Source organism: Nannobrachium achirus (genome assembly GCF_963921795.1).
Source record: "Nannobrachium achirus genome assembly, chromosome: 24".
NCBI lineage: Eukaryota > Metazoa > Chordata > Actinopteri > Myctophiformes > Myctophidae > Nannobrachium > Nannobrachium achirus.
In genome coordinates, this window is record NC_137831.1 from 4,327,949 (window position 1) to 4,341,476 (window position 13,528).

General features: G+C 41.5%; 1 protein-coding gene across 1 annotated transcript in view; it reads right to left on the reverse strand.

Moving 5' to 3' along the window:
- The window catches only part of LOC308309385 (double-stranded RNA-specific editase 1-like), a gene marked incomplete at both ends in the record, with an annotated part of 58,127 nt that extends 50,753 nt beyond the window's left edge, over nt 1–7,374 (reverse strand). The window contains 2 exons of the mRNA XM_080754933.1: nt 2,014–2,177; nt 7,298–7,374. Of these exons, the coding sequence (XP_080611059.1) occupies nt 2,014–2,177; nt 7,298–7,374 (241 nt within the window). The remainder of the gene's footprint in view (nt 1–2,013; nt 2,178–7,297) is intronic.
- Between the last annotated feature and the right edge of the window lie 6,154 nt (nt 7,375–13,528).

A 13,528-nucleotide genomic window follows, 5' to 3' on the forward strand; every position in this document is an offset into this window, starting at 1 on the left:
AGAGCCTATGGTGATTATTATAGCCTCTATTGGATAAAACCTGATGTATCCGAAAATAATAGATCTACAAGCTCACAGCTCATCACGTCACGCCACGTTGTGAGCTTGTAGATCTACTATTTTCGGATACTTGTAGACACTATACAGCAAGATCAAGACTGCTATCAGTTTGCTGGACTGGAACGACACACAACTCACTCTGCTACTAATTAAAACACTCTCCAGCAGATACTTTATACGTGTACTCCACAGAAACCAGGGAGTTTTAATTATGATCTTTTTTTCTTTTTCTTTTTTTTTTACACGATTCAGAGTTTGGATTCCTGCGCAACGACAATTTCCTGGCCATTAATTCACTCCTCGTTTTGTTGTAAACTTGGTGCCCATAACGACCCTGCCCCAAAAAAAGATGATTTTCATTTATGTTAACTGAAGGAAATAAAACTATAATGGAAAAAGGAAAATAACTAACTGATTGAAACGTATATTGTGTGTTTACAAAACTAGCTAAAACTGACTGGAATGAAAAGACAAAATTTCCATAATTTTAGTTTGGGCTGAAAAACGTTGACTACCCCTGCTCTAGGATTCAGCATCACAGACTGTATCACACAAAAGTGTTGCCTGGTTAATAAACGGGATAATAATATGGAGCATGATATGATATATGATATGATAATAACACATTTTGTGAAGAAAGCTATTGGAAAGCATTTAGTTCCCAGATTGGTCCAACACTCGGCTAACTTCCCCTCACTATAGTGTTTGGCTGCTCTGTATTTGCCTTTCTACTGTGACGGAGAAGAACATTGTATTGTTTGTCAGCCGTACCAGACATTCAACACACTCACAGACACTTAATGCTGTCAATCAAACTGAAGTAGGTTTACCAAGGCTGTCTAAGGAGGTGTGAGCACGACTCCAACTCATTTCAACAATACTAGACTTCTTACCGGGTCGGGAAACGTAACTTTGCAAGAAGATTCTCAAGAGAACACCAGCAGTCCAGCACTCACGGAAGAGTCCTTTTAAGGGGACTTTTTATTTTATATTAAAGGGGCACTCCACCACATTTCAACCTATGTTCATATAATTGGTCCTCACTCAAAAATAGCTTTTTCTTTTTATATTTTTTTTCTCAGAGGAGGGCTGTGGGCAGGTCAGAAACCCATCGTCTTGTGACATCATCGATTGCCAATCCAGCTTATAGAAACTGCAGGCTTTCTATTCCTGAAAAGTTGCAATTTTAAAGTGGAAGCCATTGTTCTCGCGATAATAAAAATCTAAATATTTATTTCAAAAATATTGATTAAATATTCTTTTTGGAAAATGATGACGTCACAAGACGATGGATTCTGAACTTCCCACAGCTCTCCTAGGAGACTTGGACTGAGTAGAACAAAATGTTTTGATATTTTATCATGAACATTAGTGAGGACCTATTATATGAAGACAGTTGAAAAGTGGTGAACTACTCCTTTAAGGTAAGGCATGGTACGCTGCAGAGCAGGCAGCAACAACAAACGTGTTTCCTCTGAGAGGCTAAAAAGGCGAAGCCGAGTGTCTCACCACGCCTCTCAGCCGTTATAAAATACAGGTAACCACATGCCTCGCATGGCTTACTGCTTTTCTAAAACGCTTACAATATGGCAACATGAAAAATCATAGACATGTACCAATTAAAACGGTTCTATTTCACTGATAATTCACTACAAGGTCTGCAAGAAAGTAGTTCCCAGCTACAAGAGTAGTTCCCAGCTTTTTGCCAACAACACAGGTGCAGATAATTGGTGCACTGTGGAACACTGTGGAAAGAAATAACGCACCTGGGTTTGATATAAACTGATTCAAGGTGTGGGTTATAGTCGCATATACCACAGCACTTAAAGGGAAACCAGCCAATCAGAATCGAGGAATGGAACTAGCCGTTTTAGAAAAGCAATTACACTAAGCAAACAAGCCCCAAAACAACAAAATGCAACCCGCAAACTACCAATATAAGTCAATCTCAACATGGCAGCAGCAGCAGCGGCGGCGGCGGCGGTTCGATACCTTTGCGCTCGGAGCGTTTCTTCCGCCTCCTCTTGAATCTGCGGCGGACCAGGCAGCAGACGCAGCCCCCCCCACCTCCCCCTCCTCCCCCCCCCTCCTCCCCCCAACTCCAACACCCCCGCAGGCTGACGGCCGTCCAGCAACAGAGGCATGTTCTCAGACGATCTGTGTTCCCCCAAGTGACCCAAACCCAAACCCAAACCCCAAACCCACCACAACGCTAGCAGGCAGCAGGGTCCATCATCAACCTCTCTCTCTCTGTGTCTCCAGCTCTTTACAGACTAATAGTGGAGCCTCTCTCCTCCTCTCCACACAACTTTGGGGAGATGGGAGGGGAGGGGAGGGGAGGGGAGGCAGGGGCGTCAATTGGGTATGGCAGGGGTATGCAGCTGCCATACCCTGGGTCCAGGGGGGGGGGGGGGGGGAAATAAAAGTTACTTTTAAATATAAATCCATGAATGTCTCTTTGTCTATCTGTGCTGGTCATTATGTTGTTAAATTACAGTAAGATAACTACAAATGCAAAATTTAACAATATGTTCAAGGTATTATAATTATATTCTCCACACTTGTATTCTCCCCATCTTGACAAAATGGTAAATTCCCAGGTTCCGCAGGTCAGGTGCAATGCATTATTGTTAATTGTGGCACGTTTACTAACATGCCAAGTTTAGCTGCCACTTGAACAATCGTTCCAGGCTGCCATATCCAGCCCAAGAAACCCTAGAAACCTGGGGAAAAAAACTGACAAAACTCTTTATTTTTTTTCCAGACATTGTGAAAATAGCCGATCTACATGCTCACAACGCCTCGCAGCGCGAGGCGTTGTGAGCATGTAGATCTGCTATTTTCACAATAGAACCGTGTTATACAAAATGTAATGCCTCTTTTCCATGAGGACTCCCATCTTTGCCATACCCTAGCTTTTGCTGAACTGACGCCACTGAGGGGAGGGGTGTAAGTAGCGGCCGCTGTAGCGTGACGGAGGCAGAGCCAGCAAGCTCCGAGGGGGGTGAGGAGGGCGGGGGGAGGGGGGAGGCGGGTGGAGCTGACTGACTCCGAGCAGCGAGTGGCAGACAAACAAAGTGCGGTGATGGCGACGGACGTCCTGGATTAATCAGAGAGCGTCCGATCGAGGCCAGATGAATATCATAACTAGTCAGACATGTCCCAGAATATACTGTAACCTTACATGCTCATATTTCAACTAACATTACAAACAATAACAATAATCCTATTGTCCATATGACGTACTGGTAATGATGTCAAGATCATCCCCATTATGGGCTGTGATCTGGCCTGGTTCTGAACGTCACCGGAGGACGTCAACATAACGTCATCGTGACGTCATTTGTCTTGCAGGGAACTGTCTGCATTTTAAAATCAGATTCCAATCTGGATGTGGCATATATAGATCTGATTCAGTCTGGATTTGGCCTCAAGTCATACCTGCCAACCTCAGACCGTCAGAAAACAGGAGATTTCTTTGGGGGGCGGATTTTTTTTAATACTTTTATCAGGCCTGCTGTACTAGCATGGGAAATTATGCGTACACTACAATTTAAGCCATTAAAACGCAAAAAGTAGGTGTACAGAAATTGATTTGATAACTGAAGCAATGTAAGACCCATTTTTAACTAGAAGCAGTGCTCTTCCGAGCACAGGTCTACACCAGGCCACGTGTCCTGGTGGTGCTATAATGGGCCAATGTAAAAAGGGTGGCATGTGTTCTTCACCAATCTTAGACCTTCCATGGCGCCACCATGAGGCTGATTTGAACATTTTGTAGTGTAATTTAGGCTCCAGTGTAAACTATCACTTTCAATTATCTCTCAGAGTTAAATGAACACTCAGGGTCTTGTCAGCGGTGAGGAACAAACACTGTTCCCTGAACAGCCAGGTGCCTCTGTGGTGACCAGGGACATCAAAAGGGGGTGAAAAGTGGGACTGAGTTACTAGGGCCCAAGTTGGAGGGGCCTTAATTATGTTATACTTTAGCTATTGTAAAATAGCAGATATACAAGCTCACACCACGTGCCACGCCGCGTGCCACGCTGCGATCTTGTAGATCTGCTATTTTTGAATAGTCGTGAAGATGTGTGCAAATCTTTGAATATATGTATTTCTTAAGCAAACATTTGTAACTCAAATTTTGCTTCTGGGGGGTCGCTGGAACTAAATATTTTGGGGGTTCCTTCACATGAAAAGGTTTGAGCACCACTGATATAGAAACATAGGTTTTTCAAAAAACCTTAGGATTTGAAATGTTCAAAGACTTGCACAAATGTTCACAATCTTTCAAAAATAGCACATACAAGCTCGCAGTATGGCACTCGGTGCCACCCTGTGAGCTTGTAGATCTGCTATTTTTGAAGCACAAAATGTGAGTGAATGCTTGCACCCAGGGCTAAGAATTTGGTGCGACACCCCTGTCTGCGGTGACAGTCACCTGTCACTCCTCAAACACCTCGCCAACGAGATAACGAGTCCCGACGTCCCCAGGCTCACACGTCCAGCCGTCCACCCCCGGGCTGAATCAGGGGCCCAGCACGTCCCTGACTGTCTTCACACATTTAGGAAAACGCAGGCATACGCATAGCATAAACATTAACCTGTAGGCTACTTACCATCGACCATTTGGAATACAAGACAGTAACAAGGCAGCAAATCGCAACTGCCCCTTAGTAGTGGACAGTGGAAAATCACAGTAGTATGAGTGACATGAGTGATCTGGGCAGCAGCTTGCACCAGGAAATGTGCCAAGCTCAATAGGCACCAACGGGTACGTGTTTTCCCGTCTTTACTTTCAAGAAAAGTTTTGCAATTCCTCTCAAACAAACTTTTAACGGTACACGTTAATAGGGGAGATGCTTTGGATAGATCCCCTTCCCCAACCATCCAACCATGAGAAAACTAAATAAAAGGGATGATTTATTAGTCAAGATAATGAAAAGAATAAAATAAAAATGAAAACAGCCAGCTGTCAGGGGGAGTTCTTCTTGGGGAGCGACCAGAAAACTGCTTTTCAAAGGAGAATAAAAGACCCCCCCCAAGTGATTTAAAGAGAACGTCTTGACATCTTAACCCATTTATACCAAGTAGGATTCCCAAAATGATATGTGTTTGGCCACGGACCCCCATCTCAAAATATTTAGTTCCAGCGACCACCCAGAAGCAAATATTTGAGTTACAAATTAATGTTCACTTGAAAAATGAGATATTCAAAAATTGCAAAAAGAGATCATGATTTTTTTTTTTTTTTTCAAAAAATAGCAGATCAACAACCTCGCTGAGCTTGTAGATCTGCTATTTTTCAATAGCTAAAGCATATAATAATCCCAGGCCTAAATGAATTAAAAGGTGGCAGGGTGTTTTCATTCTCAGAACCGTTCCTCACCAAGACTGTGTGGTGCAGAGAGAGAGAAATAAAAAAGGACCGGCCAATTAAAATAGTAAAAATGTCACAATATTCCTTTCAGCACCAACGTTAGTTTGAAGCTCTGTCAGGCAGGAATGGGACTTCTATGCTATCTAAGTTAAAGCAGCACTACGCAACTTTTATTTGAATTAATGACATGTGATTTTGTCCAGTCTGTAGTGTATGGCAGTGTTTCTCAACCACTGTGCCTGGGGACCTTTGGTGTGCCCCTGAGAAGGGTCAAGTGTGCCCCTTGAAACTGCTTGAAAGCCAGTATTGTATTTATCATTTTAAAAATGATTTAAACTAGCCGCGGTGCGAGGCGTTGTGTGCTTGTCGATCGGCTGTTTTCACTACTGTTGTGCGACAGCCTTGTATGATGAAGCAGGGCTTTACTTTGTGAAGAAACGTACACATTTGAAACTTGGAGATACAAGGTTTCTTCCCGGCAGTGACGGTATTTACACCCCCGTATTATGTTGGTGTGCCCATGGATTCTTGGGACATGAAAAGTTGTGCCCATGCAGAAAAAAGGTTGAGAAACACTTGTGTATGGTACAGTATACACACCCTGAAATGCAGGAGTTGAGGCATTGCATTTTGTTTGACTCGGTTCTGCAGATAAATAGTGTAAAAATCTGCAAGCTCACAAGAATGTTTTTTCCAAATGTTTGCCTCTTTCTTATTTTATTTGACAATTTGGACAATGTTTTGACCAGTTTTTTATAGTATACTTTGTTGATAACTTGCAGTAATCAACAGGTAGTTTATTTATTTTAGATTTTTTTGTATTAAAAAGGTCTTACTGTCATCTTTTAACTAAAGAAAACCAGTGATGGCTGGATGTTTCTATAGACCTACACTGCCCCCCTGTGGTCTATTCCAACATGACAGATAGAGTAAGAGCTAAATACAGTTCAACCATGTAGTAGCATGTTACCAAAGATTGATTGGCATATTCAATATACCGTATTTCAGGAGGGGGTCCGTGGCTATGTGTACATATTCATTTGGGGGTCCATGACATGAAAAGGTTTGAGAACGCCTGCTTTAGGCGGATCAAAGCGTTCATCACGGACCGGTTAAATGGAACAGTGTTTTCTGACAAAATAACTGGCAAGAAGCGGAGTTGAAACAGAACCACATATTTAAAGTTTTACAGTCGCATACAGTAAGCCTACTGCATGAATACCGCACACACACACACACACACACACACACACACACACACACACACACACACACACACACACACACACACACACACACACACACACACACACACACACACACACACACATGCACATTGAAGTTTATTGAAGTTTATTGAAGTTTATTGAAGTTTATTGAAGTTTATTGAAAAGGTTCTCCGGCACAGGATCACTCCTCTTCGCCAGACTCATAATATATAAAAAATACATTAAAATGTACATGCTTTCACATTCTATATACACCCCACCAGCCCTCCCACCCCACAAATGTATATCCACACATACATATACTCCACCAATATACATATTCTTTTTTTTTTTTCTTTTTTTTTCTTTTTTTTTTTCTTTTTTTCTCTAAGGGTCCGCTGTCACCCCCAAGAACCACTATTCCACCAGTCTATGACTTCACAAGCCCGCTCTATAATTGTACACAAAATCTTTTGTTGACCAAAATTTGTCAAGTCTGTTCTTAAATGTGTTGATTGTTGGAGCTCGGACCACTTCCTCTGGAAGTGTGTTCCATGCTCTCACAGCTCTAAGTGTGAAGAAGTTCTTTCTCTTTTCAGAGTGACACCTTTGTGGTAACAGTTTTAAGGTATTCCCTCTCAAGTCGTACCTGTTGTCCCAGAAGTGGACAACAGGCTCGGCTGTGGAGTCATATATCTGGTGAACAAGTTTGTAAACCTCGATCATATCCCCTCTGTGTCTCCTGTATACTAATGTTGGTAACTGTAGATGTCTTAACCTTTCTTCATATGACATCTCTTTCAAACCCGGAATTAATTTAGAAGCCCTTCTCTGAACCTTCTCAATTTTCTCTATATATTTGATTTTATAAGGACACCAGACTGAACTTGCAAATTCAAGATGAGATCTCACTAAGGATTTGTATAATGGTATAAATAATTCTTTGCGTAAATTTGTAAAAGCTCTTCTAATTATTGCTAACATGGAATTTGCTTTTTTAACTTTTTCAGAGATGTGTGTTTGAAATTCTAGTGAATTATCAACCACAACTCCTATATCCTTTTCTTCATCTACATTCTTAATTGTCAAGTCTCCAACTGAATAATTTGCCAAATTGTCACTTGTTTTCCCAAAGTGTAATTGTTTACATTTATCTGGATTTAATTTTAGTAGCCATCTGTCACACCAATTGCTAGTACTCTGGAGATCCGCTTGAAGATGAGCTATGTCTGTGTCCTCGTTAATAATTCTAAATATTTTCGTGTCATCCGCAAAAAGGTAAGCATCAGACTGTAACCCACTTGGCAAGTCATTTATGTAAATAACAAAAAGCACAGGGCCCAATACAGATCCCTGTGGGACTCCTGAGGTCACTGACTTCCAATTTGAAGTGGTTCCATTAACCGTTACCTGCTGTTTCCTGTTACTAAGAAAATCTTGAATCCACTCAATAACTCTGTCATCTATGCAGTAGGACCTTAATTTTGATATTAATCTCTTATGGGGAACTTTGTCGAAAGCTTTCTGAAAATCCATATATATGCAGTCAACTGACTGTCCATTATCTAGAGCTACAGACCATTTGTCAAGAACTGTGAGAAGTTGGAGTGTAGTCGATCTCCCAGATATAAAGCCATACTGTTTGTTGTTAAAGAACTTATTGGACTTCATGTGATTTACAATGTGTTCTCTAATCAATTTTTCCATTGTTTTACATAACACAGATGTCAGACTAACAGGTCTGTAGTTCCCAGCTAATGCCTTACTTCCTTTTTTAAAAATTGCACTAATTTGTGCCTCTTTCCAACCGCACGGTAAAGTTGCTTGCTCCAAACTTGTATTGAATATCGTTGTCAGTGGTTCGGCAATGACACAGGCTAGTTCCTTTACCAATCTAGGGTGTATTGCATCTGGTCCTGGAGATTTGTAAGTGTTCATGCTCTGTAGGAGCTTTTTAGTATCCTCACTGGTTATTATAAAACGTTCTGTATACTCAGCTTCAAATCTTGGCAGTTCAGGTGTATCCTGCCCTTCAGGTTCAATCACAAATACACTACTAAAGTAATCACATACACACACAGTTTCAAAAGTGTCAACCAGTTGTAAATAAAACATACTGCATTCAAGCTGTTTATGTTGGGATCTGGAGAAGGTACAGTATGGCTTAACCCCAGAGCTGGTAACCATGAGAAACTTCTCCTACAAAGGGAATGCTTTAGGATACACCGTTTAAAACCTCTTTACTGGACATGAATGAAGAATGTAACATGTTTCCCTTTTTTTGTGAGTGCTGTTTATTAGTGTGAGCTTATAGAGTAACGAAGTCATGACGTGACTCGCTCATCCACCGGTTCCAATGAAGTAATTCTCTATAGAGAATAACATCGAGTCATCTTAAAATCGTCTCATATAAGCATTGCGGTCCAAAAATAAACAAACGGTCTTTACGTTATTGTCGGCGAGGTGGCTCTGTATGGGTTATGATAGTCAGTTACTCATATTTGATAAAGCCTGTTTCCAGCAAAAAACAGTAACATTAGTGTTTTCTCACCATCAGTTGATTCTTCATATCCATATGAGTCAAACCGCTGAGATCATTTGTTTATAATTGGAACACAGTTCTTATATGACACAATATGAAAAATGTCTATGGGAATTCAGAATGGGGGAAGAAAACCGCGAACCAGGTAGGATGTGTAAATTACATCACACTTCACTACTCTATTGTCACACAGCATGTGGCTCAGGCTCAGGGGTAGAGTGGCCGCTTGGCAACCGGAAGGTTCCCAGTTCGATCCTGGGCTCCCCCAGAGTCAGGGCTCTATTTTGATAGTCTTAAGTATAGCTCTTATGCCTTAACTTAAAGGCCTGTCCATACTGTCTCTGTCCACCAAACTTTTCGTCCGAAAGGTCCGGTTCAACTACAAAATGATGTCACTCACATCTCCTGAAAAGCATTACCCTGAATTAGAGTTGGGAAAGCTGCTCGTCGGAAGGTCAGAACTCTCCGACGAAAGGTTTGATGGTCGGAGACAGCATAAGGCATAAGAGCGTTTCTTTCCGTTTGCTGCATGAATAAAACGCTTTGGATTTGGTGTGCAAGGCTGTGTGGAATCCACACTGCGGATCCGGAGAGGAGTCATAAAAGGAGTGATTAGTTTTTACCGCATGCGACAAGACGCACAAATCGGGAAAAAAACACACAGCCGCAGCCACCTGCTGCATGGCAAATTCGGAGTCGGTGTGCATGAGGTCATAGAGAATCATTGTTTTCTTTAAAAAGATGAAATTGTCCGTTTTCTTTTCCACGCGAAAAAAACGCATCTGTGTGCAAAGCCCTTTAGTGTGGAAGAGTCCTTGAGAAAGACACTGAACCCCTAGTTGCTCCCGGTGAGCAGGTTGGTGCCTTGCATGGTTTCCTCTGCTATCGGGGTGTGTGTGTGTGTGTGTGTGTGTGTGTGTGTGTGTGTGTGTGTGTGTGTGTGTGTGTGTGTGTGTGTGTGTGTGTGTGTGTGTGTGTGAATGTAATGCACAATCTCTGTAAAGCGCCTTGGAAAGAGGCACCATATAAATGCACAATTTATCAAATAAGCATAGATAGTAGGCTACACATATTAGTACCATTATTATTATTATTATTATTATTATACAAAGTTTACCAACCTGGTTGTGTCTGCTGCCTTTCTGTGTAAGAACTGGTCAGTGTAGCTCTGAAACAAACAAAAGCAACAAAGGCACAGAGTGGTTAATGAATGGAGATCCACACACTACTAGAGTCTAGTATAAGCATTTGTCTAGTACTGATTGAGACTACACAAGGCTTACTGAAACAGCATGTGATTCCACTGGACAGCCAGAAGGTGGAGCCATTGCTCTTTTTAGTTATGGCTGAGCATCATAGATAGTTTGACAGTTTGAGTTTCTTTTACATCTTGTAATAGCGCAGTGGTTATTTGTGCTATTTGAAAATAGATGATCTACAAACTCAGCTTGCAGATCTGCTATTTAAAAAAGAATGTTTAAAAAAAGGGGTCTGGGATTGGGAGAAGATATTGGGATATTTTTGAACATTTTAACAACACAAATCTTATATTGGTGGGGTACTGGCACAACATATTTAAGATGGGGTCCGTGGCAACGTATTCATTTGGGGGTCCTTGACATGAAAAGGTTTGAGAACCACTGCTTCAGGCGGATCAAAAAAATGGATCACGATTAAACAGGCTGGTGTTTTCTGCTTTATACCCTGTTCTTTTATATGTTTCTATTTCTATTTGTTGTTAAATCAGAATGGGGTTGATAATGACACAAAGATGTGCCCCCCCCTTTGGTCACACTTACAAGAACCTCAGGACATTCTACAACATGTGTGTAGGAGGTATCAAAACAAATACATTAAAAACACACACACACACACACACAGAGAGAGAGAGAGAGAGAGAGAGAGAGAGAGAGAGAGAGAGAGAGAGAGAGAGAGAGACAGACAGACAGACAGAAAGCAGATTGCTTAGTTTGTCAGTGTGCCATGCAGTCTGTATAGGATGGATGCCTTCAGCCTGAAACAACACGCTGTATGATCACCATTGTCCACCCATCCAACACTAACAATACACAGCTCACAGCGGTCCACCCATCTAACAATAACAACACACAGCTCACAGCTAAAACTATGACGAAAAATGTTTGTAGACTGCGTTGTTTTTCACTGACGAAAACTAAATAAAAACTAAGCTGTGATGACTAAAACTAAGACTAAATATATTGAGAATTTCGTCAACAAAATAAAAACTAGACTAAGACATTAGGGAGGGACTAGTAGAGAAGAGAGCCATTTTATGTTTGGTTGCCCTCCAGTGTTGCATGCTGAAAATAGCCGATCTACAAGCTCACAACGAGCTTGTAGATCGGCTATTTTCAGCACACAACAAAGTGTAAAATCAGTCATTACAATGCCATCAAGGCCTGCCAAAATACATTTCAGTTGACTAAATCAACTGTAGATGTAGTCGCCTAAAATATTTAGTAGACTAAAATTAGACTAAAACTAAAACTTTTCGGGTGACTAAATTATGACTAAAACTATGTGACATTTTATTCAAAAGACCATGACTAAAACTAAATGAAAATGTGCTGTCAAAAACAACACTGCACAGCGCTCAGAGGAAGAGCTACACTTTCACCCCAAGTCACCCCTCATAGTGTGTTCAGGGCTCGGTCAAATCCAGGGCACCGTCTGGGCCCGCATTGTGAGCTTGTAGATCTGCTATTTTTTATGAAGAGAGTTGTCTGTAGAGGGAAAAAGAAGTGCAAATCAGGTCTGTTTTTACTAAGCATAGTGAAGTGATGTTGATGAATTCCAAATATTGTCAGACACCCCTGGACTGGCATCACAGCACCCTAGGGTGCCGCGGCACCCACTTTGGGAGACCCTGACGTAGAGGGCAGTGTGAAAGCCGTTTCAGTGTGTGTGTGTGTGTGTGTGTGTGTGTGTGTCTGTTTTGCAAGAATCGGCCTCAGGGTGGCGCTAGAAGAGGGTCATGTGTGAATTGATTGGTGGCGGTTGTGATTTGGCAGGCAAGGAGTATGTGTGCACAATGTGGCATGGATCGGGGCAACGGTTGCGGAGATATGAGCAGAGCAAGTGTGACGTGTGACAGACAGACGGACTGACTGATGGATGGACTGACGGACAGCTGGTGGAGGTATTCGACCTGACGGTCGCAACCATAGGTAAATAATCATCAGTCTAAACAGTATAATATCCAAATACATCTATAATCTGGACATTGAAACTATGCACACTAATAGGATGCCAGGTCTGCAAATGAGCTGGCATCAGTCATACCTAAAGGGATATTTCACTTTCAAAAAAACTTTTTGTCATTTTATCGTCTAATCAGGCTTTTGGGAACACCCAGGACAGTTTTGGAATTTCTTCATTCAGTATTTACTTAGATATTTGATGTTCATTTCCCCCCTTCCAGGACCTTCCTATAGAAACCCACTATAACTTCAAACTCCATTTTAATCATGATAGATTCAATGAAAACACCATTCCTTTTTTTCTGGTGACTCCAGATATATCTGGAGTATATATCTATAGTATTTGGAGTACAAATACTTTTTGATACATTTTTTCATTCATCATTTTATAATCTTTTGTTGTACTGAATGAAGAAATCCCAAAACTGTCCTGGGTGTTCCCAAAAGCCTGATTCGACGATACGTTTTTTTGAAAGTGACATCCCTTTAACATCTGAATATATTTTGGCCTTGCATAAGCCTGTAATGTCGTCAAGGTTAGGGCAAGTGTAGTCTTGCGTGGCCGGACAACTATTCCACAATCTCCGAATGCTAAATAGAGTCTGGAACTAAACCTCCTGAACGGCGAGTAATGGAAGCTGGAATTTCTGTTCACGAAAATATATTTTAATATGTAATTTCTGCTAAGCAGCAAGCTAAATATGCTTAGATGATTTTTATTTATGTTAGGATAAATGTGTGCGATGTTAAAAAAAACGAAACGGAAGTGAGGAGGAGGCTTCACTTCCGCTTTAAACGGATACTCATCGCTCTTCTTGCCCCAGACTGTATGACGGGAGCATTTCCAAATAGCGGAGTCAACAGTCTGTCCACGCAAGAAAGACTATAGGGCAAGTGCTACGCCCAAGTACCACGGGCTAAGGTGGAGTCTGAAGAGGTGAGTCTTCAGATTCCGGTTCCAGTGTTTGATATCCACCGACTCCAGTGTGTTTAGTGTACAGAGCAGTGTGACAGAGTGTGTGTGGTCTCCACTGAATCACATCAACGTCATTGATTGATTGATTGAAGACTTTATTAGAAGTTTGCATAGGAAAAGGTACAGTTTCATGACGGTACA